Source organism: Accipiter gentilis, chromosome 5 (genome assembly GCF_929443795.1).
Source record: "Accipiter gentilis chromosome 5, bAccGen1.1, whole genome shotgun sequence".
Taxonomy (NCBI): domain Eukaryota; kingdom Metazoa; phylum Chordata; class Aves; order Accipitriformes; family Accipitridae; genus Astur; species Astur gentilis.
The window spans coordinates 43,534,362-43,561,398 of NC_064884.1; the positions used below are offsets into that span (position 1 = coordinate 43,534,362).

Here is a 27,037-nt window from a genome sequence, read left to right on the forward strand (position 1 = left end):
TTTCCCATCAGGGTGATGAGCTTTCCCAGGCAATGCACATGTAGCAGAGTAGGCAGGGGGAAGCTGGGGCTGCCTTGTCCCGAACAGCGAGAGCAGAGTGGCTGGGTTTCCAGCCCTTCACACCCTCTGCTACCCACCAGCGACCGATCGCTGTGCATAATGCCACTGAGTCCGTAAGGGAGTTCATCGATGGAAGCAAGCCATACAGACTCTCTCTTTATTCACTTTTTAGCCTGCAAAAAGATTACAGGGCCAAGATTCTTGCATGCAATGGCCTGTGCGTTTATGGACAACCGTGCTGTAGAGCGTGGAGGACCCAGGCATTTCACTGCGCCTTGCCCAGGCTGTAAAGCTTGGCCTGCCTCCCTGAGCCCATCTTATCCCAGTGACTCATGCTCCCCGTTTGTAGCTGAGCATTGCGTGTTGGGCTTCACGGTATCTGTAAGCTGCACAAGGATGGAAATAAGGGCAGGGCGAGCTGCAGCAGAGCTCCACGGGCACTATGCACGCTGCCGGCCCTGGGCTGTACAACGCAGGAATTGGTGCTAGAGTAGTCAGACTTCAGAACGTGGGCTTGCTGAATTGCCTTTATACACACTGGAGCTGAAGTCACTTTCCAGACTGTCAAGGTAAGACTGAGCATGGGGGATTGTTTCCTGCTGATGATTCAAGGCTTTGCATGCACAGACATCACTTACATCAATCACTTGCACGTGGAAGGAAATTAGGTTTTGAACTGGCTGCTTGGTTTTAGGCCAGATAGGTAGAAGGAGCAAGAGCACATGGTCCCTTTGCACGCTGGCTGTGAGCGAAAGGGAACTGTGTTGTTCCAGCTGCTATCCCCTACCCCGGGTCTCCATGCAAGCGTAAAAGGAGCCCAAAGCGTGAGGAACAGCACCTTTCCAGGCACAGCTGGATGTCCAGATGGAAAACACACCATTCACTTCACAGCATCGTCTCCAGCTCTTTGTTTACGTGGGGGTGATGCTGACTTAGGTCTGCTAAGTCCACTATGTTTTCCCCACAGGCTTTCTGGCTCATCTCCTGGGTCGGACAGGGCAAAAAGTTATCCGAGGCAAAAGAGCTGGGGATGTAGCCCGGCAGGCTGCCACGGGCAGGGACCAGCAGCCCGTGCTGCTGCGTGCTCCCTGCCCCTCGCCCCGCGAGGCTCACGCTGAAGCTCGTGGTGGCGTGGGAGGCCAGCCCGCCGTAGCAGCAGCTCCCCGCCACGCTGGTGGCACGCGCCTTCTGCTTGAAGTCCAGCGCCAGGCTTCTCCGAAAATGGGCTTTCTTAATCTCTGCCTGCACCTGAGGGAGAGGTCAGAGATGGCTGCTGGTGCCCAGAGACAGCAAAACAGACATCCCTTCCCCATGGTTTTTATTCCTAGTGATTTTTTTTTTTTTTTCCCCCTTCCAAATCCTGCTGAGAGGGATGGATCTGAGTTTTTTCCTCTGGTTATCCCAGCCTGGGGGCTGTGGGTTAACTTCCCCAAACCTAAAGTAGCTAGAACAGGGAGCTCAGCTGCTCACACTTCTAACTTACCTCCCCATTGCAAAAGCAGTAGATAAAAGCCACAAAGAAACCCTGCCAAAAGAGACAGAGGTAGAGTTTGAGTCCTGAGCCAGGATGCTGTACGTGTGCCTCCCCCCTCCCTGGACAAGCATCACGCGGTGTTTGGAGCAGGTAGGCAGCCCCATGTCGATGTACCTGAGAGGAGTTAAAGAGCATCTCGTAATGCATCTGGATCTGCCACAGGACCCCAGAGACTTCAGTGTAGGGCATGGCCATGAACACCACGTAATGGACGCCAAAAAGTGGCATTAGCACCAGCGTGGACTTCAGCAGCTTCCTGAGAGGAGAAATGCTCTGAGCCGTTAGCCGGGACCTGTCAGCCAGCCTGCAGCCCCCTTGCAGACATTGGTAAGCATCCTAGCAGAGGGCAGTCGCTTTAGCTTCTGCTGCTGCCGCGGCTGGTTTGTGCGTAGCTGCTGCACAGTGCCCAGCTTGGAGAAGAGAGCAGGCAAAGCTTGAAGTCCTGACCCTCCTGTTTCAATCAAACTGAGCTGCCAGAAGCACTGGCTGCCGTCGTCCTGCCACCCTCCCTCGCTCCTGCAGCCATTCCTGCGCCTCTGCTCTTCGTTCATAACCCTTTGGGGAGCCGACTCGGCTAAACAGGCAGAAAATGAGCCAAACCAGGGCCAGGACATGGTTTTGCTGCTGCCAGCACTTGCCTGTACTGCTGCCGGGGGTCCAGCTTCCCCGTGTTCGTCTCCCAGAGCTTGGAGGCCAGCACCCGGACGATGTTGAGGAAGAGGAAGAAGTTCACCTGCCGACATGAGAGTGGTGCTGTGGTCAGAGCAGGGAGGGACCGGTGCCCCCGGATCCCTCTGCATCACAAGGGCCCTCCCTGGGTGCCGCGGTGGCTGGGGACACAACCCCAGTGAGCACAAGCAAATGGCTCTGGGTCTCTTATCAATCCCCTTTCCCCAAAAGGGACTGGGAGATTCAGCCACGGGATTCTTACCACGATGGCGGCCAAGATGGGAACCTGATAAATCCACTTCATGTTCCCCGCACTGAGGTCCCAGCACCTGAAGACACCAGTAAGGAAACACCTTGGAGAAACCTGAAATCACTGGTAAGGAAAATTGCCAGCTGACGGCTCCCTGTACCCCCCCACCCGACATCCCCATCCTCCCACCCTTCACTCCCTTTGTGGAGTTTGTGTAAATCTCAACCCAACAGCAGCCGTGCTACAAGCATTCATAACCATCATGGTGTTGCAAATGAGTTTAAACTAGCATTAATGTTTCTGAGGGCTCCTTGGCCAACTCATCTAAAACTCCTGTTGTACGTTTGGTAGCCTTTCTCCTTTGAAAATGCTTAACTTTGGAACATGCCCTTTAGCATTCATTTTTGCACTGTTTATTGATCAATTTATGGTGTAAACCAGCACCCATCTTCCTCCCAAATGCAGAATAAAACCACTATCGCTCTGGATTACTGGCAATTTTATGAACAAGACTTGTACATGTGTTCACTCCTCTTGTTCTTTTTGGAAAATTTTCATTTTCAAAAGTTCTGGTGCCCACAGGTTTTTTGCTAGCATTTGCAACAAGTCTTTCCCTCCCAAAAGGACTGCTGCAGAAGGTGGATCTACGTACTGTGTATCCGCCAGGGAGGCCCTGACGCTGGCCCAGACAGACACAAACACAGCGGGGAGACCTGGAGGGGCAGGAACCAGAGTGAGGAGCACGGATGAAGCATCATGTTTGCAGGCCGACCCGGTTCCTGGCAGCTGGTTTACATTCTGCTGCCCTTCTCTGGGCACTCAGTGCCACTCAGCCATGGCTGATGCCACAGCTCCCGCCTGGTCTCAGCAGCCACAGCATTGGGTCAGGGTCCATGCTTACCCCAGCCGATGATGATGAGGACCCACAAGTAGTTCTTGTTGGAGAGGAAGGCCATGAAGATCAGGCTGTGCAGGTAGAGACCTTCCACCAGGATCCAGTAGTGGTTGGTGGCCAGAAAATAGAGGAAGAGAGTCACCACCACCTTGCAGCCAACCTGTGGACATATAGTCAGAGAAGTGCCCATATCAAGAAAGCAAAACCTGGTGGCTTTTGCTCTCTGGCCAGCAAGACCCAGGCTGTGCCCCATGCATGGCTCACATTCCTCCTCTTGCAGGGAGCTACGTCTCCCCTGGGATATTGCGACATCAGATGTAGAGCAGGTGCTTTAGGTCTTTCCTACAGCAGAGGTTATTCCCCGCACCAGGGCACTCTGAGCTCAGCCAGGCTGCAGGACCGATGTCCTCTGCAGCTCTGATCTCTGCTGTGGCACCAGGGCAGGCAGAAGCTGGGCAGAGCTGTAGGCAGCCCTTCATCCCTCCCCAGCTGCATCGCCCCTGAGCAGCACAGCCCCTATCTGGGAGGGTCCCAAGCGCATCCCCTTGCTCCAGGGCTCCTAAATCCCCTTTTTCCCTGGTCCTGCCTCCGGTCTCGGTGTGCCACTTGCCAGGTGGCTCCGTTGTCCTGGCGAGGGACCCATTTCTGCCTTGAAGTCATCCTCCCGCATCTTCTCCGCCTCGCTGACCAGTGTGCCCGAGTAGAGCACCATGTCCTTCACGAAGATGCTCACTGCCCGGCAGATGAAGGAGGTGAAGAGGTGGACGTGGATGTAGTTGCGTGTGCAGTGCAGGCGCCTACAGAGAAGGGATGTGACACGAGCCCAGCCCCAGCTGCCCAACAAGCTCATCACACGTGGGCTCAGGCAACGAGGGGTCCCAGAGAAGGTGAGCTCCAAGGTGTCAGCCCTCCCATGGGCACAGAAGCCAGATCTGAGGGCAAGTGGGGTGTCAACACCTTCAAGAGCAGGGTGGAGTGGACAGGGAGCTGGTCATACTGGGGGTGTTTTGGGCTTTGGGAAATTGTCTGATGTTTGTGCTGGGGTTTGGGGCCAGTTCCTGTTCCCTTAGGGGCTGCTTCACCTCAGAGGGTCGTGTGTGCGGGCAATGGGAGAGGACAGTTCTTCCCCACACGGGGATGGGACTTTGGCTTCTGCTTACTTGAAGTATGAGAGGATGCAGACGGCGACGATAAGGCAGGCCAGGGAGATGGAGTAGCCGATGGTGTACATCAGGTGCAGGCGGTCAAACACCTCCTGGAAGAGAAGGGCTGAGCTCCACAACCCCTCCGCAGACCAGGCCCACCGCCCCGGCCTCTGGGCTGAGAGCATGGGGGGAGCAGGGCTTGTTTGGGTAATCAGGGGGGAAGAGCACCCTGCTCCCAGCAATTCCCCTGGCCTTTGCTGCACAATTCCCTGGTCGCCATCCCAACCCCTTTTCCCAGCACCTCTGACAAGCAAGGTCACCTTCTCGCGGCTCCGGCTGTCGGAGGAGAAAAGCAGAGCACATTCGGTGTAATTGGCCCAGGTCTTGTTGGTGCTGATAGCCATGGCCCAGGTCCCATAGGCACTGCAGTACCTGTAGGCATGACCTGGGAACGGCGACGGGTACTGTGACAGCGGAAGGACCCACGGGAAGCCCAGACACATCCCTGCTCCGTTGAGGATTGTCACCGAGGTGAGGTCGCTCCCTGCCCAGGTGGAAGCACTTACCTTTATGGTTGAAGTCATAGATGTAGTCGGGGCAGGGCACCGACACCTCCTGGCTGGGGGAGCCCTTTGGCCAGCAGATAATCCCATCCCACTCTGGAAGGCAGCTGGTATCTGGCCAAAGAGCAAAGACACATCTCACGTCTCCAAACAGGGCGACGGCGTACCTCCAGCTTCCCCAAGCGTGCGCTGGACCAGAGCGAGGAAAACGCGCTGCCACGCAATCAGCCCTGGTCTGCAGAGCAGGGGGAGCTGCAGGGGGGGCCAAGTCCCAAGGAGGGGGACACATCCCATCACATCCCACCTCTTCCAGGGGGGGCCAAGGCCCTCCATAGCTCTCGTTTGCGGTGTGCATGGGGCAGTCTGGAATATGGTGCAGCCAGCGCTGGCTAATCAGGGTGATGATTTAATTAGCACCTAATTGCGCCCAGAGCAACAAGAGTGCCGGGAGCTCCACAAACCCTTAGGAGCCATGTGTCCCTGGCCCCATCCCGCTCCCATTGGGAGGGGACAGCATTTCCCACAATGTAGCCAGCTCCACTGGGGCTGGCTGACCCACGTGCAGGGGAGGGACACTACCTTTGATCTTCTCTAGTTGGTCTTTTATGTCTCTCTGACATTTCTCCTTAGCTTCCACCAGGAGATAGATCTGCTCTTCTTTTGTGAGAACATCATCAGGGTCGACCTGCCAAGACGAAACCAAAGTGATGACACTGTCGCCTCTGCATGACTTGGCTCTGGCCAACAGTGTCAGAGAGCAGCTCAGCTCAGGTCTCTTCTTCGTGCTCACAATTTAGAGATTAATCCTCCCTGGGACACCTCAACCCACCCTGGTGATCTCCATGTCCCCGGAGAGCTGCCACCGCCTGCTCGGTGACGTGAGCCACCCACGGCCGGGATCCAGGATCTGGGAGTGAAGCTGCCCTGTCCCAGCAGCACCCCGAAGGTGGCTGATGAGACACCCACAAACGCTTCCTGACTCGGGGCAGGAACCCATGTCGCTTCTGCTGCCACAAAACACCCCGGTGCTCCCTGCCACCAGCCCTTGAAGCCACCCAGCTAATTAACACCAAGTCCAAAATCACAAGGGGCTCGAGGGCCATTACGGGAACATCATCTCGTGACATGGAAACAACGCTTTGCTGAACCCCAGCATTGTAGCATCAAGCAGGACCATCCTGGGGGCAAGAAATGAGAGTCAAAGCCAGTGTGAGAGGGAAGACAGGAGCCCACATAGAAAATGGATGTGCTGGTATGCAAAGGTAATGGAGCAGCCATGGCATGGCCGTGCTTCCCAGGCGAGTCAGGTTTGTGTGGCTTTGGGTATAGATGCAAACGACACAGGGAAGAGAAAAGTGCTGCCCGCCTTCCTGCTCTTGTTTTTTCCCTCTTGCAAGGCTGAGGCTGACCAAGACCCCCCCTTCCACCCTGTCCGTGGTCCATGGAGAAATGTTCATGTTTCTGTGCTGGAAATCAGTGGCACGTTGGGCTTTTGCCCTGGCTCCTTCTCACCCACCCCACCAGTGGCACTGGATGTCCCTGTTGCCCAAAATGAGCCCTTCAGAGCCAGGTTTGGCAGCCCCTGGTTGAAGTGGCCGGCTGGGGCTCTGCAAACAAGCGGGTGCCCAGCACCGGGAGCAGCGCGATGCACATGGGTGCAGCCTGCGGCGTCTGCAGCCTCCCGGTTGCACCACACGTGCAAATGTGTTTTGAGACATTTTGGGCTGAGATGCTCGAAGGAATTTGGAGCCGGGATGAGGAAACAGTTTTGGAAGTGAAAAGAAGCCGGGATGCGGGAGGTTCGCTTTGGCTCCTGGACTGCCCACAGGTAAGCACGGCCAAATCCTACCCCAGAGAGGAGACCCTGAACTCCCATTCACACTCTTCCCAAAAACAGCTGTCTAGGTGTGTGGACGGGATGGGGTCTGGTGAGGGGCGTAGGGCAGGAGTGAGGGTCCTGAGGGTGCATCAGCAGGGTGGGGGCCCAGCTCTGCCCTCACCACATCCCTCCAGCCTCGCCTGCGCTGACCATAAATTGCCCCACTCTTTCTGTTCCCCCGATGCTTCTGAGGCAGCAAACCCTGCCCTGGATGCGTCCAAGAAATGGAAAAAAACATCAGGTCGCGGTGTCTCTGTGGCTGCTAGAAAGCTTTTAGCGGGAGCAGAGAGGCTCTCTCATCCCACCCAGCTCCTGCCCGGCAGCTCTGCGGAGCAGGACGTGCAGCCGGTGGGCACACGGGCACCAACCACATCGGGTTGCACAATTAGCAATATTTAAGGGCAGGAGAGGGACTGGAGAAGCCCACGGGGCCACGCAAACTTACCAGCGCCCATGCAGAGCTCAGGAGGCAGCAGCAGAGGAGAGCCACTGTGATACTTCCCATGGGGATGGATGCCTCCATGGTCCCACCCTGTCACTTGGATGGGGACCTCAGGGACGGTGAGCCGGAGAAAGCAAAGCCTTTGCCGGGGGACAGACGTCTGGGCAGCCCGAATCGCTGCCAGCCCGAGGCCACGGGTGACGGAGAGGGCTGGCGTTTTCGGCAGGACAGAGCATCTTCTGGGAGCACCTTCCCGGCTGCTGTTCCCTGTCGAGGCGAGGTGGTGGCGAGGACACAGCTGGTGCCTGCGAGCTCAGGGCTGGGGGAGCACCCTGGGACGAGACCCCTGTCCCGGAGGGCACTGCCCTGGCACTCCTATAGGGATCTGCTCGCAGGCTTACCAGGTAGGGGGGTTTCTCCCCCCACCATGCTCGCTCCTATTCACTCTCTGCATCTCGCCTGCTTTAAGCAGCTCCTGGAGCATGTGCAAACAATTCCCGTTCGGATAGGGATGGCAGAGGTTTATTGGCTTAGCCCTAGGTGCTAAAATCCTCTTCATTCAAGGCAGATTCCTCTTCTCTTTTCAGAAATTTCTCTCACTGCCTGGTGGCTCATTTTTCAGCTGTCACAGCATCCCCCCACTGCCCCCACGCTGCTCAGTCCCCTCCAGCCCCAGCCTGGTCCCAAGGAACCAAAGGACAGCGGGGAAAATCCCAGCGATGTGGCTGGAGGTAGTGAGGCAGAGGGTGCAAGCACGCGAGCGTCACCTCGGCACTGATGCTCCTGAGATGGGATGGATTTCAGGCAGACACCAGTTTAACCCTTTTCATTCTCTCAGGTTTGGGGTGTGTTTGGAGGAGATGTGCTGGGATCAGTCCGGCTCCCCACTTAGGACAAGCACCCCGCTGCCTTTGTGCGTTTGTTTTGCAAAAGGACCTCACTGCACAACTGCATTTAGCCTTCTGCGAGGGGGGCTGATGGCTAAATCAGCGCTGCTCCAGGCAGGAGCAGGCAGGGCAGACGAACAGTCCTGGCAGCAGAGAGTTTCCACGCTGATGGGTGTCTCGTGCAGTCCGGGAATGAGATGAGCCGAACCGGCAGGGCCGGGAGGTCCTTGGGCATCAGGTCAGAGCTGGTCCCACTGCAGCTGGCACCGTCCCCATCAGAGCGGTCCCTTGTCACCTGCATCCCCTCGGGGAGGCCCCAGGGTTGTCCCCTGCATTTTGGGATCATGCAGATGCCCGGCTTGTTCCCACCACCCTGCCAGCTCAAACACCTTGTGTCCCCCCAGCAGCCCGAGTGTCCCCCTGGGGAAACGGGGGCACAAAGCGGGGAGTCCTTGTTCCCCAAGCAGGTCATCATTACTGGGGCGAGGCTGAAATTCAAAAGCCCAGTGCCAAACCCCGGGAAAAGCAGGTTCCTAGCCCAGGGCCTCTCCCCTGGCCCATATAGTCCATGGCTGGGCACAGCTATTGCTGCCTCCATAAGTGCCAAAATCCTGCACAGAGCAGAGCCCCCCTCCGGGTTATCCTGGCTGCTTGGAGGAGGGTCAGACTTTTGCTCGGCTCCTGCAGCGAGGGAAGGCGGATCAGCCGGCTGAGAGGGCAAAGCAAATCCGAATGACAGCACTCAGGAGGTGCTGCTGCTCCCTCTGATTAAATCGGACAGCAAAACAAGCCTCCCGGTTGCTTTCCCTGCCACAGCAATCAGCTGTAAATCAAGGAGGGATTAGGGGCATCTTCCGCAGCTGCCGGTCTTCCTGGCCCAATTTAGCCACCACCTCGGACCATCATGTGGGTGCTGACACCAGCCCGGCGGCATCGCTCTGCCGAGCGGCACCGCAGCTCCCGCGCTTGCTGCATGGGCACGTAGGGCAAGAGAAGGGCTAAGCAGTTAAATTGCAGGATTAATGTTTTCTGAAGGCTCTTCTGGGTACTGATTTCTGACCCAGAAGCTGCTGGGGAGTGAGGACAGAGTTAAGGTGAGGTTATTTTAGAATCGGATGGATGTGCGTATGGATGGATGATGGCTGAGGGGGAGGCAGCAACACTCAAGGGCAATTTGATTCCCACTGCAGGCGAAATCTGACCCAGCTCCGAGTTTGCAGTTAGCAAAACATGTTGGTGGGGTGGGTTTTTTTTTTGCTAAATTACTTGCTATATTATAGAGAGAACTGGAAAGCAATCATTGCAAATGACACCCACCCAGCCCCATCATCCAGCCCCCTCAGCTCCCCGAATCCACGCTAGCAATCGTGAGATGATAGCAGACAGCAAATTTCCCAGCAGTTTGTGGCTGCTCCCTCCTCCTGAAAAACCCCCATAACCCGGCTGGCGATGGCTCAGCCTCTGGCTTGAGCAGCATTTCAGCAAGAAAGAGGCTGGGGGGGAGCTCTGAGCACAGGGCTGAGCTGGTGACACCCCCCATTCCCATCACTCCTAGCCCTCCAGCAGCTCCAAAACAGCAGGATTAGACCTACCCGGTCATGCCAAGCCTGAGCCGTTGTGATACAACATGACCTGAACCAGCCTGACTTAACCACCTGAAAATACAAGTATAACTGCATTTTCTATATCTGTGTATAAACAAAACTTAAATACGTATATAATGTGTGCATATATGCGTATGTACAAATATATAGGCTCAGACTCCAACCAGCACCAAGACCTCGTAGCTCTTACACCAGGACTAACAGCATCTCGCAGGATCCTGTTCCACCCAGTGGCTTGCAACCGTCCCTGCAGCCCAATTAAGCAAGCGCTGGCCGGACAAATGAGGCTGTGCAGCATCTCCACAGCAGAGAAGATGCTCTCATCTGTTGTAAATAATTTTTTGTCCATTTATTTCTGTTACCAAAATACTCGCTCTCGGACCCCAATGCAAACTAGGGATGGATTCTCCTCCTGTGCTCTGTTGCAATCTGGCTATACTTCAGTTGATGGTTTAGGATGTCTCAGTGTAACCCTTGAGCCCCATTTTGTGGGATGCTGAACCTCGATGACTTCTTCTGCCTCTTCTGCAGTTCTTCCAACAGTTGGGAGAGGAGGGTGAGAGCAAGAGCATCTCCCACCAGAGCCTGCCCATCGCCTGGACAAGAGCTGAAAGGAGACCCCATCACCCGCTCTGCCCCACAGGTTTTGGGGATCCATGGGACAAGTGGTACGGGGCTATGAAAGATCCTGAGCTGATGAATTAAATGCCTGGCTTTAGTCCTCATTTGCATTATCCTCATTAACCATTCTGACGGAGGTGAGCACGGCTTCCCGCCTGCAGCGTGGCCTTTTCCAAGGCACAAGCTCAGCCCTGGGGAGAGATTGGGGCAAACCAGACCCTGAGCACAAAGCTGGGGGGATCGTTCAGAGAGGACTGAGCTCCTTTGAAGCAGCACTTCATAAATCCCAGTCTTCAAAAGGGCTCTGCAGTGTTTGCCCTTGCAGGCCTGCCTAAAAACAGACACGCTTTTCCCGTGGGTATCGCAGCAGGTTTATCAGCCATCGTGTTGCTATTTTCTTGCCAGGCACCCAGAGCCATTCGCGTTTAGGTTTTCAGTGATCATTTAGCAAGCAGCCCCCATGCAGCCCACCCGGTGCAGGTGCTGGAGGGGGAGACGTCCCCCCTTTTGTGGCTGGAGGGGGGGGGCGGCTGGTGGCTTCGCCTTGCCGGGAGCTGATGACAATGGGCAATTGTCAAGTTGGGGCCCCTCTCGTTTGAGTTTTCTTCCTTTTATAGTAAGTAGCAGTTGCTCCAGCAGCTGGCCTGCCCCTCCGGGGTGAGGACAGGGCTCTGTATATAAGGGAAGGAGCAGACTTTGCCTTTCATCCCTCCGTTCGGTTGCTTTGCTGGGCGGCAGGACTCATTCCTGCACCTTTGCACCGACACAGTGCAATGCCGCTCAAGAAATCCGACCCGAAGAAGGAAGCAGCCAAACTGGGTCCAGCCCCAGAGCCACCCAGAGAGCCTGCCTTCGATCCCAAGAGTGTGAAGGTGAGTGAGGAGTGAAGACGTCACCGTCTTTCTTCGTGCCTGTCATCTGCCAGGCACGGGCGATGCAACGCGCCAACGCGAACGACGTTAGCCAGGCTGAGAGCCAGGGTTGGGAGGGGAAAATTCTCAGATTGCATTGATGCAGTGGGCTGGGAGTGATGTTCTCCTCGCTGGGGGAATGTTTCAATTTTGCCCCGTCCAGCCGTGCACAGCACTGGCCCAGGGAAACTGCTTTGCACTCGCACTGGGACGCTGCTGCCCAGAGCTCCGGCTGCGGAGTCAAACAGCCCACAGCCCCCGGCTGAGACACTGTGTCGGGGCCCTGGCAGCATGAAAAAGCTTTTCTGCCATCCGCTGTCTCCATCCTGAAGTATTTTGCCGCCTGCGTTGTCTTCTCCACGTGAAAGCATCTTTTATCCAAGTGTCTACAACAGGAGCTCACTTTTTCTGCGATTCCCTGTGATATAGTTACATTTTTAAGCCAGAGCTGTGGCAGGAGAGTTGTTAATAGCAGGCTCAGCACGGGCACTATTTAATCACTTGAACTAGAGCTCAAGCCTTGAAATAACATCCTTTCCACCCAAAACAGCCGTGACTGTGGTCCGAGCATCCCCACTGCCCGCCCACCCTTTGCCTGCTGCACTGCTTCTGGCTGCGCTTCCCGCAGGGATCTTGGCTCCGCAGCAAGGGCAGGAGCGCTCCTGGGCATGGCACAGCCGGACTCGGCATGGATACAGCCCCCCCATCCCGAGCAGCCTGCGGAGCCTGGGGAGGGAGATGTTCAAATGCAGGGGAGAGCCCCTTCGTTACCCCAGCAGTAACGCAGCCCTCATGCCTGGCTCTGTTCTCTTCTCCCGACAGATTGAATTCACTGCAGAGCAGATCGAAGGTAAGTGCAGACTTCACCTTCTCCCAGAGATGGCATTAGAAATGGGGAGTCATTTTTCCAGGTAGTTTTTCACAGCTGACATGAAAGCCGAGGCTCCACACATCAAATCCACTCCTGGGGGCAAGCCCAGCAGGGTCTAGGTACCCCATTCCCCCCAGTACGCTGCTCATCCTCCACGGTGGCCTCGAAGGGATTCCTAGCAGGTAGAAGGGACGTATGAAAGCAGAAAGTCATGTCCCCAACCAGCATCGGGCCGGTAAAGAGATGGAGAAGAGCGCTGGTGGGAAGGGAAGAGGCATGAGCTGGAGACGGGAGCAATGCTGGAGGTGAGTGGGAGCCAGTGCAGGGATTTAGCTGGGACTGCAGCACAGGGCTGTCGGGAGCAATGAATGGATCCTGGCTCCTTGCTCTGCTCTGGGAGTCCCAGCGAAGAGGATAATCCCGGCTTCAGAGCCTGGCAGGGAAAAGGTATTTTTCCATTCATGGTGAGAGATGCAGCCTGGTTCAAAGTCTGGGATTCGCGTGGGAGGAGCAGCCTCTGGCGATGCAGGGACAGCCCCATGCCGAGGGGCTGAGCCGGGATTAGGATTTCTCATCTCTCCACGGGCAGTTTTAATGCCTGTGTACAGACTAGGGAAAGGACAAGATCTGAGGGCAGATCCTGGTAGGAATCCTGGGAGGAGAAGACCCAGTATCCTGCAGGCGCGACCCCCAAACCAGCTTTTGAAAGGAGAAAAGAGAGCCAGTGGAAATGACAGCAAGTTAAAATGTGACGTTATTTGGATTTAACCTGCAGCGACGTCCCAGAGCATGGGATGTCCTCCTGGGGCGCCAGGTAGTCAGGAGTGAATATCACTGAGCACTCTCATAGCGGTGCCTCTTGACCCAGCGACTCACAGGTGGTGATGTCCCTCCCTGGATCCTTCCAGAGCCAGATGGAGGGATTTCACCTGCGGAGACGGAGCCATTGTGAAGTCAAGCAGGATGACAGCAGCACCACAACAGTGTTGGGGGGGACTGTGGACAGGACTACAAGGACACGGCATGAACGTTGTGGGGACAGGTCCATGGGATGGTGAGGTTCAGCAGAGGATGTAAAGATGCCAAATAGAAAATGGAGCAAATCCAAAGCCCAAGGGTTTCCCACCAAACCCAAAGCAATGCCTACCAGACCATGACGTCTCCATCGCCGCATGAAGACTGTGATCGTCTCCTCCCACCCAACAGCAGGAGGAGCAGAGGCTCTGCTTTGAGTGAACTGTTGCTGGACATCATGAAGAAGATGGACCAGAACATGGAATTCATTAGAGCCATGGACAAGAAACTCACAGCTCTAAGTGCTCACGTGGACAGGCGGGAAAGGCTGATTACCTGCTTGGGCCAGTCAACTGCTCAGGTGGACTCGCTGGCCTGGAGGCAGCAGGATGAAATCCAGAAGTGTGTGGAGCATCTGCTGCAGGAAAACCACCATCTCACTGCCCACAGGGAGCAGCAGAAGAGGCAGGTGCCAGCCACCAGCCTCGGTGTCCTTGGCTTCCCTGCAGAGGAGGAGGGTAAGGACTTGGGGGGGGTGGGGGGAATATTTCCTTGAGAACTGGTTTCCCACATTTTGTACCTCGACACCAGTGAGGAGCCTGTTGTAGTGAAGAAGATCTTCTGGGTTGAAACAAGAGGCAGAGACCAGGCTCTGATCAGCAGAGGTGCATGGTTGTCCATGTAGCCAACATTGGGATTAATGAGAGAATCCGGCAGCAGGTCAGGAAGCTGAAAAGCGTCGTACACAGAAGGAAAGCAAACCTTAATTGTTCCTAATTTAGGACTCCTTCCTCCAGGTAAAACGTAACACTCAGTGGCATGATAATTTATGGGGATGAGCTTGGAAATGAATCTCCCGTGTCCTTCCACGCAGGGCTGGCATGACGTGTGGGCTGCAAGGCTGGGGTGGACATGGTCACCCTTGCCCAAACACAAGCAACGCCATGCTGTGTCTGCCTGGCTGGGGCTGGGGGGATGCCAGCAGAGCAGATGGGGTGTTGCAGGAGTCATGGGGGTGCAGTGAGAGGGTCATGGGGTCCCCAGGAAATCCGAGTCGAAAAGGGGAAGAGCAAAGGGGATGTTCTGCAGCAGAGACAGCAGCCTGCACCTGCAGCCGGCGCTGCCAGCGCAAGGTGGTGCAGGAATCCCAGCAGGTCATCCAGCCAGCTCCGCGGGGGTGGGAGAACCTGCTCAAGAAGCTGAGCAACTCGTTGAAGGAGTCTGGCAAGCTTCAGCAGCTCATTGCTCAAGCTAGCATAGGGCTGCCTGCGCTGGGCAGCAGTGAGGGGTGGAGAGGGCACCCGCCATGCACGTGTCCATCCCTTCCCTGCCTGCCAGGCAGGACTTGCTTCAGTGAGGTGGGAAATGGGGTCAGCATGGCAAGGGACGTCTGAGCTTTTCTTCCCCGCAGAGTTCAAAGAAGCCTTCAGCCTGTTTGACCGCACGCCCACGGGAGCCATGCAGATCACCTACGCGCAGTGTGGGGATGTCCTACGGGCGCTTGGTCACAACCCCACCAATGCAGAGGTCCTGAAAGTGCTGGGCAAGCCCAAACCAGAAGGTGACAGCAAACTGGGGCAGCAGGAACAGGGTGGGACAAGCAATCGCTGTGCTCCCTGCACAGCAAGTGAAGGATTATATCCCCTGTAGGAAAAGCCCTGCAAGATGAAGAAATTGGGAATGAAATGACACAGAGAGGTTTCATTCCTGCAAAATGCCTTCACTCCCCCTCCCTGTACCATGGCTGATGTAAGGGATAGGCTGTCCTCAGCTGGGGATGGTGGCAAGTGATACTTAGCAGACCGTATCCTGAGCTGGTGCAAACTGGTGTAACCTGACCAGTCCCAGTGCAGCCACATTGCCCTGGTGACAGACGACCTACCTGCTGGTTTTAATTTTTGGCGGATATCAGCAGTCTGTGTGCAGTCCCCAGATGTTAATACTTTACTCCTCGTATGGATCTTCCCATCTCAAGTATAATATACTAATAGTCACACCACCTTTTGGGGTTTCTCCCCTGTACTCAGATGGAAATGAGACCAGGAAGGTTAGGTAGGAGGTCCTCAGAGGCTGACTTCAGCCCAATGAAGTTGATCTCTGAGCCCAACTCCTTGTCCCCTTCCAGAAATGAACACAAAGATGCTGGAGCTCGAGAGTTTCCTCCCCATCCTGCAGCACTTCACCCGCAACAAGGAGCAGGGCACCTTCGAGGACTTTGTGGAAGGGCTGCGTGTCTTTGACAAGGAGGGCAACGGCATGGTGATGGGGGCTGAGCTGCGCCATGTGCTGGTCACACTGGGTACGGACTGGACCTGGGGGTGGGAGCAGGACACAGGTCACCCCCTAAACTCTTTCTGGCCAAATGGCTTGGGTTAGTTTGCAGGTCTCACACATCAGAGAGATCCTTTGTATTCTGCTGCTCGTAGGCCTTAGTAGGAGTGAATGGCTCCTGAATATGTGGCCTTTTCCATCTTATGCCACAGCTTCATGCATGGTCCAGGTGAGATGGAGTGTCCATAAAATCATTATCAATTTCCTGGGCATTGTCTGATAATTGGCCATTACCAATTATCAGACAACCATCGCAGATTGGTCCTCTCTCCACAATCTCCCACCAGCATTCCCCAGTCTTTAGTGGCGCACAGCTCCTTTTTAATCCCCTTTTCCTTCCTCTGGTGGCTTTGGCTCTCTGGAAGGACAGGAGGGTCCTGGTGGGCTGAGAACCTTTCCTCTCACCTCTCCGTCCTCCTCCTCCAGGGGAGAAGATGACAGAAAGCGAGGTGGAGCAGCTCATGGCAGGGCAAGAAGATGCCAATGGCTGTATCAACTATGAAGGTAGGAGCAAGAGATGTTCATCAGGGCCATCCCAGACATGGTCATCTTGTCTTAGGGTGCAAAATGTGTCCTCTGTGAGGACACTGGTGATCACTGAGATGGAGGTGTGGACCACCCTCCAAACCCTCTCAAAGGGCAGCTGTTAGACATGTCAGCTGGGGTGGGAACAAGGCGGTTGTGCCAGTGGTTTCCAGTAAAAGCAGCTGAAGACAGCATGTTTCCAAGGGTTTCAGGACTGTTTTATCCCCAGTTTTGGCACTGTTTTGTTGTAAGCTATCAAAAACAAACAAAGCCAGCATCTTTCACAGCAGAGGCTAATTGGGAACATTTGGAGACCCAGATCGCTAGCGGCTCCGAGAGGGTGAAAATCTGGCATAGGGGGTGGTTAAATCTGAGAACGCCTAAAATTGGAAAGCATTGAGGAAAAGAGGGTACCCATTACCCTTGGCCTCAGAAAACTGGCTCGTCTCCAAGAGGGGTTTGGTATCACTCTAACCAGGTTTGGGATGGCATGGGAAAGGTGGGAACAGAAGGAGAAATCTCAGTCCTGGCAGAGCACATCCCCTTCATCCCTGGGGTGCCCCAGGCTGGGGGTACACCCTGCTGCCTCTCTGCTTGCCCCACCACAGTTCACAGCATGCTTTAACCTCTCATGCTCTCATTTCCTCCTCAGCTTTTGTCAAGCACATCATGTCTGGCTGAAAGAAGAAAGAGCAGGTGAGTTTATCAGGGTCTCCCCTTGCTTCCTCTGAAATTGGAAATCCTGCATATAACAGCCAGGGGCAGAAGAACCAAAACCCAGACCCCATAAGCAACCCTGCAGTGGACTAACGCCACAGGAATAATCCCAGCTCTGGAAGCATAAAAAGCTGCGTTCATGATAACGAACCTCATTTGTAACTCGCTCCATTTAAAATTTATCGGGACAGCATCAACCCCATGACTGTCAGTTGTGGTCTGGTTAATTGTGTCGATTCTCTGCTCTGAAAGAAAGAGGATGGTGTGGTTTATGGTGATACATTTTCTAACCCACCAGGAGCTAAGGTGGTCATCAAACAGTAGCTGGTGGAAATAAATTTTTTAAAACCTGCAGCCATGAATGACTTGATGCTAAGAAAATACTAACTACTTAGTGAGGAAATTTCTGAACTAAGAAATATCAACATTCCCATTAACATTAGAAAGAATATGGAAAATGTACCATTGATGCTTGTTAAGCTTTTTTGCATTCCTCTAAGTCTGCCTGAGGAAAACAGAGAAACAGGTTTCTTTTAGGGTGAACTATCCCTCTGAAATCCATTAAATTTAAAAGAAAATCCAAATTACTAAGAGCTCGCCCCTATCTACCCTGCCAGTTTCTTATGGTTTTGTTATCTCACTTACTTTTCTTAAATGTTTCTCCTCTCCTCAGCTGTGTGAGAGGCAGCAGGAAAAAAAAAAAGGGGGGACCTTCAGATGCTGCTAAATACACAAACATTTAAAAATCTCTTCTCCCCCCTCTACAAATCTCTTGAAACATCAGAAGGTTAAAATGGAGATAGATAGAAGTCTGAACTTTGAATGTTCAGCATCCTTTTTATCTTGTTTTTAATCCATTTTTCTCCGGTTCCTCTTCATCAGCTCAGCAATGTAGGTGGATAGGTGGCAAACACTGCCAGGGAGATTTAATTCTACACAAAACTATTTGCGTGTAACACTATGTTTTTAATGGTGTGGAATTACAGCTATTGACATTTTGGGTTCATCTGAGAAGGAGCACTCTCGTCTCAAAGATTCATTGCATTAAGCCCTCTCATGCTTGTCTCCCAGGCTCTCGGAAATGTTTGAACCCACCTGAGCCCCATGAACAGCAAGATTCCTCCATCCACCCTTCCTCCCTGAATGTCGTACACCTGCAGAGATGTTTCACATGAGCCACCATCAAGAGTTGTCCTTCCTCCACATGTGTGTGCCTAAGCCTGGGTATACAATGAGATATCTGTAACGTGGTTTTTAACCTTAAGTTATTCTTTTCAGGTTTTTCCTGTGACATTTCGCTCATTAAATTTCATTCATTTCTCCCTTTAACAGTATCTGTGCTTTGGCTTTGGACTACTCATTGAAGCAGTAGATGGAGGAGACCCCTTGGTCTCCACCAGCTATCAGAGCTAGCAGGTTTGTCCCACGGAGAGGGGAAAAAGGCAGGTTTTATGACCACTAGATGTAAGGGAGGAGTTCAGACTTGGGGCTGAGGGTCTTTGTTCATCACCCCACCCTCAGCGCGGGGCCAGGAGCTGGGCTGCACTCTTGGCCACTTCTTCGTGATGGAGGTAGGTAGGCCTGGAGCAAAGTGAGCATGAGGGACAGGTTGCATCAAAGAGACCCCATGTTCTTGGAGGTTTTTCACCTCTTCTCTGCCCTAAAGCCAGCCCTTTTTCAGACCTGTAGCCCATCCACCCTATCACATGCCACCCCATGAGCATTCCCTCCAGGTCCAGGCTGAACTGTACCATGGAGCAAAGAGGGACCTGCTTGGCCCTGCCACTGTCCCTGTCACAGGAGAGACCAGCAGGCACCTCTCCATCAATGCGCTGCCTGTCCCAGCCAGAAAAGGCCAGAGGCCCTCTAAAAAACCAAAAACATCAGAGAAAACATTAAAAACATTCTTTTTTCTATATCATTGACAGGTCCAAAAGTCTAGTTTTGAAGGTTGATTTCCAGGAAGTTGAATCCTGATGAAACAGCAAGGGGGAAGGAAAACAGGGAAGCGATGGGTACTTCTGGGCCAGGTCCCACCTCCACCCTCATGGCACGGGATGGCGGGTGTCTGGGGTGCAGGTCGTGTCCTGCCTGGGATGGAGCCCAGCCAGGACAGGGCTCCCTGGATGGTTCCTCTCCAGGCAGACAGCGTGTTAGCAGCCAGAAGCTGTCTGGGGGCTGTGCAATGCAAGCTGGTGGCTCTCTCCCTCTTCCTACCTGCAAAAAAAATCATCATAGCACCGCTAGAAGTGGTGAATAATTCATGACAGATAACTCTGTCCTCCCATCAGCAGAACACCTGGGAGCAGAAAACACTTTTCTTTGATTTGTTCCTTATTCCGACGTCCTCGCTCCGTGACTTTGACTAGAAACTGAAGGCGTTTTGCTCCGATGTGGTTGACTTCAGCTGCCACTTGCTCGTTTCTGTGCAGTGACTGAGTAACAGCTGCTTTCAATTCCCACTGCTTGATTCAAATGCTCATAAAAAGCAACATAAGCTGTTTATAGATGTAAGATTAGATTTTAGCTTCTGTCTGTGGTATTTCCACAGCTTCCATTAGGGAGAATCTGGGCATCTCGCCTCTTTAATGTACTATCTGTGTTTTAACCTGTTAAAGGACCATGGTGACAGGGTGAGAAAGGATGCTTCTTGCTGCACACTCACTCCAGGGTCACGTTTGCCCTTGCCACCACCACAAGTGGCATTGACTCCTGCAGAGGAACGTGCTGTTGCAGAGAAGAACCGAGCAGAGGAGAGGCAGGGGACCTGCCTGAACTTGCAGAGGAAATCCATAGCAGAGACTGGGGACCCTCCTAGCTGTGATATTCCTGCCCCGGCAAGCCAAGAGGCTGTACTCTTGCTCCTATATAAGAATACATGCCTTGTATATGAGCCTCCAGCTTCAGCAGACAGGAATGACACTGTAAATTAAAACCAAAGAGATTCCTGCAAAGAGACAGACAGAAAGAGAGCAGTGGAAAATGACAGAGAGAACTAGAGAAAAACATGAGGACTGTGAAATCCAGCCTTTGAAGCACCCTCGGGTTAACAGCCAGCCATGCTTTACTTTGGGGACCTGTTCTGTCTCTTTAGGATAAAGCAGAGATGACTTGTACCAAAGCAGGTTGGAATGATGCACTCAAACAGGTGCAGTACGTACCTCCATGCCCTGCCTCCTCCTCTGGAAAAAGATGAGATCCCAAGGAGACAGTGGTTTTACTCCCACGGGCATTCATAAAAAGCATCTGTGGACACCAGTGAGTGACTCCACAGACAGACCTGCACTTCAGGACTGGAGGAGTCTCTATAAATCAATATGTCCCAAGACAATAGTCAACACTCTGTCCTTTTATAGTTTGGATGCTTTACTTGAAGTCCAGGGGACCCTGAGGAGAGGTAAAAATAACCCCCCACTCTAAGGAGAGCCTACGGCTGTATCTCCTCAGGCTGTGATAAAACAGAGACTCATACCAAAGATGGTCTGGATGTCAGGAGAGTTAGCGCTGTGCCCTGTGAAATGGAAGAGACAGATGGAGCCAGCTTTCATCCTGAGGAGTTATCAGCAGCACACAGCAGGGCAGCAAGATCAGGATGAGGATGATGAGTACGGACTGTGCTCCTTGAAAGGCTCCCTCAGACCTACGTATGGACACGTCACCATCATCACCGTTGGTGTGTGAGGCCAAAGGCCTTTAGGGAAGGCAGATACTTCACTGTATCATGTTGTTCGCATCCTTCGTGTTCGTCAAAATGACTCGGGTTGACCTGATAGCAAGCCAGGTATCCATCCTGGGGGAAAGCGCTGCTCTGTGACCCATTTTGTTATTTGTCTCATGTCAGGGATTGAAGAAAGCTTTGCCTTTCCATGCCAACCTGCTCACACCCTGAAAGCAAACACCTGCAGATTTACTGGAGTGATAACAAACTTGTAAATACGTTTTTCAGAAACCCAGAGAAAGACATGTAAAGAGAGCGGGGAAGCAGGCAGGCCAGGCCCTCTTGCTCTACGTGCAACTTTTCAACATAAGCACCAGGCATGCAGCTTTTATTCTCACATAAAGATGCAGCCCCCTGCTCTCACATGTGCTCAGCAGCACATCAGGCAATGCCAGGATCCATCTTTCAGGCAGCTGAGTGCAAGTGTGAAAGGTACTGGAAAGAGCAGGTTATAGTCTGCGTGCATAGGTGTGCGCGCACACGTTGGGGGTGGTGTTATACAGTGGTGGTTGTATTACAGGAAGCCTGCAGAGGGGTCTGGAGAAGGAAGGGCTCTGGTAGTTGCAGGTGGCTATTGATAGGTCAGTATTTTTAATAAATTGAAATTTAGTTGTGCATCTTTATTCCATCCTTTTGGAAAAGGAAGAGAGCGCTCCCTGTGCCAGGAGATGCGGCGCCTTCAGATTCAAATTGTAAATTACCCACCTTGCCCCAGCACCCCAGTCTGCCCATATTACTCCTGGCTACCTTGGCTTCACCCACCTGTGGAGAGCCGCCAGCACAGGACACTCCTCAGGACTGCCCTGCCAATGATGGGGACAGCACCTGGGCCGTGCTGGCCCCCAACACTGGGAGCAGAAACAAGGAAACCACCGGCCAAAGCCCAGCACCAGCAAGCCTCCGGTTATGGCGGGAAGGAGACCGGGGGCTAGCACCGTGAGGGATGCCGGGAGGGGGCTCCCAACAGGCCCCCACAGCACCCAAGACACCCCAGAACCCCGTTTTTTGGTACAAAGTGCAAGTTTCTACCCCTTGCGTGGGTGCAAAGGCGCTCTGAGGGACGAGCCGCAGGCCCCGCAGGGGGGTTCCACCGTCCCCCCTCACGCCGGGTGCCAGCGCGGAGGGCCTGAGGCGGCGGCGGCAGACGCCGCCCTCCCCGCCGTGAGGGACAGAACCGCGTGCCTCCGTATTCCTCCCCCCTTCCCCGCCCCAGCCGGCCTGTGTGGGCAGCGTGCTGCCCCGGCTTCTGTACCGGTGCTCAGGGGCACCGGGGGCGGCGGCAGACCCGAGCGGGCCGCTGCCCTTCCCCGCCGCCGTCGGGCCCGCTCCGCTCTCGCCCCGCTCGGCTATCTCCGTCCCCGCTCGGGCGGCTCCGTCAGCCGAGGCTCTTCCGCCTGTCTGACAAGAGGGGCTTTCCCAGCTTGTTTTCCGTCGGCGTTCGGCTCTTTCCGCCTGAGGCTTCGGGTATTTCCGGCAGACGGTTCGGGTATTTCCGCCACCAGCTTCGGGCGGACTCGGCGGCTGGCCGGCCTCGTTCCTTCCCTCCCCGCCGCCTGCCCCGGTAACGGTCGCTGGGAGTTTAAATGAGCAGGGGCCGGGCCGCGCCGCGCCGTCGCCGGGACACGCACTGAGGCGGGGCCGGGGCCGCCCCGCTCCGGGCTCGGCGAGGAGGAGGAGGCGGAGGCCGGGGAAAGCAGGATGACGGTGCTGCAGGAACCCGTCCAGGTACCGACCCCTGGGCGGCACGGGCTCGGGCTCGCCGCCGCGCTCAGGCCCCAAGGCCCGGCCCGGCCTGGCCTGGCTTGGCCTGGTGGGGGGAGCCGGACCCACCGCACCGCCCGCTCCCCGGGGAAGGCCTCCCCGCCGCCGGGCCTTCTCTCTGTGGCGGGGGGGGGTGGCCCTGCTCCGCTCGGGCCGCTCCCGAGGTGTGTGTGTGGGGCTGCGGGCCCCGGGTGTCCCCTCCGCCGGTGGGAACGGGCCCGGCCCGCAGGGCAATCGGGCCGTTCTCCTCCGCCCTCTGGGCTTGTGAGCCCGTGGGGCTTTAGGGCTTCCTCACTCCTTCGTGGTTCCCCTCTCCATCCTCTGCGCCTCTGGGACGAGCTGCCCTCGCCCTTTTGCCCCTCTCGGGCCCCCGCCCGGGGGGCAGCCGGCCTCCCCCGCAGGAGGTGTGGGTCTCCCGCTGCACCGCAGCTGAGTCGGCTTCCAGAAAAGGCCCTTTCGGCTCCCCCCGTAGATCCCCTGGGAGACCTGTTGATACCTCTCTCCTCATCTCGCTTACCTTTCTGCATTTGCTGCTATTTCATTTTTAAACGCTCACGGCGTGCTCGGCTCTGTACGTGTCCTGCAAATGAAGGACGTTCCTCCTTCCCAAGGCCCCCCCTACCTTCAGACTGATGGGGGACCTAGGAGAGAAAATAATGTAAATTTTGTTTTTCTACCATGTTTTAGTCTCACTGTAGTTACCCTGGTGGGCTTCCTGCTCTTGTTCTCGGTCTTCCCATCCAAAAGGCACGATTCACAGAATTAAGAGTTGCTTCTTATTTCCACCTTTCCTCTATGCCCGTTACTCCAACTATTCTCTAATCTTCATTAATGAGTCTTCTTATTCATGTTCCCTTTTTTTTTTTTATTTTTAGCTTTTTAACAGAGTGGGGGGGGTTCTAGTTATGCAAGGAACCTCTTGCTGTAAGTGTCGTGGCAGTACATGATTGTGTTCTGTAATGAACATAGTGAAAATTCTTGCTTTTGGCTCTCCTCTCTCCTTTTAATGAAAAGGTGGGAGGGGAAGAAAAACTTCTACCATGGAAGGACCACCATGCTGGCGTGACCCTATCTGTGCAAGATGGTGACAGTGGTGGTGCTCTTGTAGACCAGGGGTTTGTATCCTTGATGCCACTGTTCTGCTCGTCCAGTCTGAGAGCAAGGGTCAATGTGGTGCTGGAAATGCTTTTGGCCCACCCGGTCCCTTTTCTGCAGTGGTCGTACTTACACCGTTGCTGTTACCCTTGGAGCTGGACTGGTCTTTTGCACCAGTTAGGTATTCTAGGAAAACATGGGATTACAATAGAAAAGGAAGCAAGAATGCATTGCAGAGTGAATGGCAGGAAACAATATTTAATTTTTCCGGTGCTGTGTTAATTAGACTAATCAAGTGGAAAATATTTGCTATTCTGAGAGTTCCCTCATAGAAATGTGCGGCCTTGTTTTCCTTTTTCAGAAACGTAAAGACCTCTCTAATGTCATTCTCCATTCTGAAGCTCTAATCAGCTTGGATGTTTTGATGAGGCTTTGCTACATTGAATATATCTAGTTAGATTCTGCCTGCTTTCAAATGCCAAATAATTCCTTTATCAGTGGTTCTGCTACTGTTAGCTTTGCTGCTATTCCTTGCTTACAGCAACACTGGTAAGTTCAGGATTTGTTATTTGTTGTGGCCTTGGTCATACTGTTGCTTTTAATGGTAAGCAAGCCACCACTGCACCATCCAAAACGAGGTCAACGTTGGAGTTCTGCCTGGATCTGCTGTTGTAGCTGTAGTCCTCTTTGTGCCATGCCTACGAGCAGTGGTGTAGAGATTGGACTGCTGTGCTACAGGACCTTTCCAAACCAGCTCATGCTTGTTTTCTCACTAGTGTAACGCGTCCAGTGAGTGGTCTCCGTTTTGCAGTATGCATCTGGGTGAAGTTGATTGCTTTTCTGAATTCCCATTTTAGCTGGAGTCCATGTACTTATCTCTGTTTTTCTGATTATTTTTTTAACGATATGGTTGGAAATGCTTACACTACTTCTCATTTTTGTCATTGCAGAGATTTTTTCCTGTCTATTTGTCTGTGTTCTCTCAACCTTTCAGATGTCTACAGGGCTTAGCATTCCAGGAAAAAAACCTGTCATCTTTGCCGTTGTGTTATACAAAGCATGATAGATAAAGAACAGTGTCTCTGGGTGTATGTTGCCTTATAAATGTTGGGTTTTAATTACATGAAATTAATGTCCCAAAAGGCGTCCTAATCACTGGTTAGATTTTTACTGACTTTTAAAATCCCTTAAGATGAACAAAAGTGCCAGAGTTTACATAGACAACGGGCCTCTACTGTACTTCTGATGTGGTCAACTTTAAAATTCTTCAGCTCAAACATAAAGCCTTGTATCCCATGTGCTGAGAAGCAGGCTGGCTGCCTTCCAAATATTTCTGAAAAACCTCTTGGAAAAGAACACTTTCCTTGAAAATTAGCTGTTAAAGGTGATCATCTTCTGTGACCCACTTGAATGGTGCTTGAACTCCAAGGCTACTATCATGGCTGAAAACATGCAATACCAATGTTGGCCTACTTAATGGGCAGAGTTTGCATAACTAGTAAATGCAGCACAGCTTGTCACAGAAAACTCCTCCCCTCTGCCCACCCTGAAGAAGTCTTAAATCATGATAGAAACTGTTTAGTATGTCGGTAGGCTATAAAGCTTTGAAAATCGTTTCCAAGGCTATATAACTGTCAGAAGAGAACACCTACCTTTTAAGAGCTCTCTGGCTTAGATATGAAGTGACACTTGGACAATGCACAGGATTTTCTGGGTAGAAGATAGACCTGTCTGAATCTGCTTTTATTTTCTTGCTCTCCTCTCTGAGGAAGCTTTGCTGCAGAGCTGTGGCTTGTGTGGTAGTTTTGGAATTCCCTGTTCACTTTGTATTTGCAAATTAATATGTATTTAAAATGAGTGACTAGGACCTGGAGGTTTATCTGGTCTGCAAGCGTGCTTAAATAAAACTTTGAAACACTTCAAGCTTCCCTGCTATCCATGTTTGTAGCCCTGAGAACAGACATTGCAACCGAAGTATCTCAACTGCTTTGCACGCTCTTGACCAGGCTGCTGCTTTGGGTTTCTGTTGACAGGTTCCATGTAAAATTCGATAACTACCACAGGGAGGAAATTAAGACTGCATTTGGATTGTATTTGTGGTTGTGGTGTGTTGGTGTGTTGTCCTGCTCTGAAGTCTTTTGGGATTAAATAGTTTTTACTGGATAAACGCCCCCGAAGTTTTTTTTTTTTGCTTCAGACCACTCTCCTGGTGTGGTTTAGCAACTGTCATGTGCCGCTAAGGCTGTGTAAATGCATTGAAATTCTGCTAGAACAAACTAAATTATTAATCTATAAATGATGTTCCTGTCCAAAATTTGCTTCCTAAAAGGTGCACGAGAAATTTTCAGTAGTTTGAGATACAGTCGTTGTTCAGACCTCTATTCCAATAGAAAATTGTTATTGCATAGGTATGGCTGATTCCCTGCCACCTTCCTTTCCTTTTCCTGTTATTTTAGGAGAGTGTGTGCGAGGATTCAGTCTTCAGCATTTGTCTGTTGAAGGCATGAGTCCAACTTGGACTTTTTGGGTTGCAAAATGATAATTATTATGTAACGGGGATACTACCAGCTGACTTCTTGCCCTCGCTGGGACTCTGCTCAGCAACGATTATTCTTTGAGTCAGTATGTAGCGTAACTTTTATAATATGGCTGTGATAGAGCAAAAAATCACTTGTGCCCCCTCTTAGCCTTTGGCAAGATTGTTTCTGGCAACTTGTTTCTGTTTGAGAAGTCAAATGACATTGATTTCACACACCACACCCCCCCCCCCCCCCCATACCTTTGTTTTGTAAGCATGCTGAATTACATCCCTGTAAAGACAGTATTTTTAATCTGAAGATGGCACAACTTGGATAGATTAATGTAAATCTCACTGGTGACTTGGTAAAGGAAGAGCTGCTTTTGAGAGCAATAGGAAAAGGAGACCTTAGGCTGCTCTAACTTGGGTATAGTGTGAAAAATTTTAACACCCTCCTTCTGTCTTGTACTTTTTCTACTGTGCTGTCCACGGTGCACAGAACAATATACAGCCTTGGAGCTTTTCAAGGTAAAAGGGAGTAATCACTTCAGGCAGACTCTGTGGCTGAAGTTATCTAAGTGTGGAATACAGCCAGAGAGAAATAATAAGGTGTCTGTATTATAATAATCAAACTGAGAGAATTAATTTTTAAATACTTTCACAGAAGCTTAAAAGTACCTGTTGGCTTTTTAAGTATATTGTTGGGACCTACTGGTAGAAGCAAATAGTACCTCTGTATAGATTTTTATGTATAATATTCTATATAGTAATTGGAAACTCTGGTGTGTACTGTTCACGAAGGCTGTGTAGGCTTCCCGTGAAGAGAACTTGCACATTTTTCACACCCTGTGTTTGTCAAGTTTGTGTTGGAAGGAGTAGCATATGGTACATGTAACTCTACGTAATGTTTGAATTTTTTTAGATTAAGTTGGCGCTTGCCTTTCCTACTGGGAATAGCATTACAGGGCACTATTCCTTTAGCTCTGGAAGATTTCTTTTGGTCTTGGAGTGCCTGATAGGTATCAGA

General features: G+C 52.8%; 3 protein-coding genes across 12 annotated transcripts in view; 2 read left to right on the forward strand and 1 right to left on the reverse strand.

Annotated features, from left to right (window-relative positions):
* Positions 1-934: 934 nt before the first annotated feature.
* On the reverse strand, positions 935-7,518 carry LOC126038724 (parathyroid hormone/parathyroid hormone-related peptide receptor-like). The gene is made up of 13 exons (XM_049800875.1): positions 7,441-7,518; positions 5,696-5,801; positions 5,120-5,230; positions 4,874-4,998; positions 4,569-4,663; positions 4,019-4,205; positions 3,415-3,568; positions 3,166-3,226; positions 2,526-2,592; positions 2,229-2,327; positions 1,709-1,846; positions 1,544-1,585; positions 935-1,308 (listed from the first exon to the last, which is right to left on the reverse strand). Exons 1-13 carry the CDS (start codon positions 7,516-7,518, stop codon positions 946-948), a joined length of 1,626 nt encoding a protein of 541 aa, XP_049656832.1. The 3' UTR covers positions 935-945.
* Positions 6,738-18,171, forward strand: LOC126038734 (myosin light chain, embryonic). 5 transcript variants are annotated; one of them, XM_049800899.1, is made up of 8 exons: positions 6,738-6,944; positions 10,460-11,421; positions 12,283-12,310; positions 14,757-14,906; positions 15,471-15,644; positions 16,103-16,180; positions 16,854-16,897; positions 17,990-18,171. In XM_049800899.1, the coding sequence occupies exons 2-7, from the start codon at positions 11,323-11,325 to the stop codon at positions 16,880-16,882; spliced, it is 558 nt and encodes a 185-aa protein (XP_049656856.1). In that variant the 5' UTR covers positions 6,738-6,944; positions 10,460-11,322; the 3' UTR covers positions 16,883-16,897; positions 17,990-18,171. The 5 variants fall into 5 exon arrangements, with proteins under 5 accessions (XP_049656856.1, XP_049656857.1, XP_049656854.1 ...); XM_049800900.1 differs by lacking the exon at positions 6,738-6,944 and adding an exon at positions 8,122-9,418; XM_049800897.1 differs by lacking the exon at positions 6,738-6,944 and having other exon boundaries at positions 11,350-11,421; positions 12,283-13,863.
* A 3,960-nt stretch (positions 18,172-22,131) lies between these two features.
* CDC27 (cell division cycle 27) overlaps positions 22,132-27,037 on the forward strand; it is a 33,022-nt gene continuing 28,116 nt past the window's right edge. For all 6 annotated transcript variants that reach the window (XM_049800830.1, XM_049800831.1, XM_049800832.1 and 3 more), the window contains exon 1: positions 22,132-22,361. In XM_049800830.1, the coding sequence (XP_049656787.1) occupies positions 22,335-22,361 (27 nt within the window). In that variant the 5' untranslated portion in view covers positions 22,132-22,334. The remainder of the gene's footprint in view (positions 22,362-27,037) is intronic.

Coding starts and splice junctions, on each gene's coding strand:
- LOC126038724 (XM_049800875.1), bottom strand. CDS start 7,518: ATGGAGGCATCCATCCCCATGGGAAGTATCACAGTGGCTCTCCTCTGC. Junction 5,802..7,440: donor TGAGCTCTGCATGGGCGCTG/GTAAGTTTGCGT, acceptor TCGTCTTGGCAG/GTCGACCCTGATGATGTTCT. Junction 1,847..2,228: donor CCCGGCAGCAGTACAGGCAA/GTGCTGGCAGCA, acceptor CCTCTCAGGAAG/CTGCTGAAGTCCACGCTGGT.
- LOC126038734 (XM_049800897.1), top strand. CDS start 13,425: ATGGAGCAAATCCAAAGCCCAAGGGTTTCCCACCAAACCCAAAGCAAT. Junction 13,864..14,756: donor CTTCCCTGCAGAGGAGGAGG/GTAAGGACTTGG, acceptor TCTTCCCCGCAG/AGTTCAAAGAAGCCTTCAGC. Junction 16,181..16,853: donor TGGCTGTATCAACTATGAAG/GTAGGAGCAAGA, acceptor TTTCCTCCTCAG/CTTTTGTCAAGCACATCATG.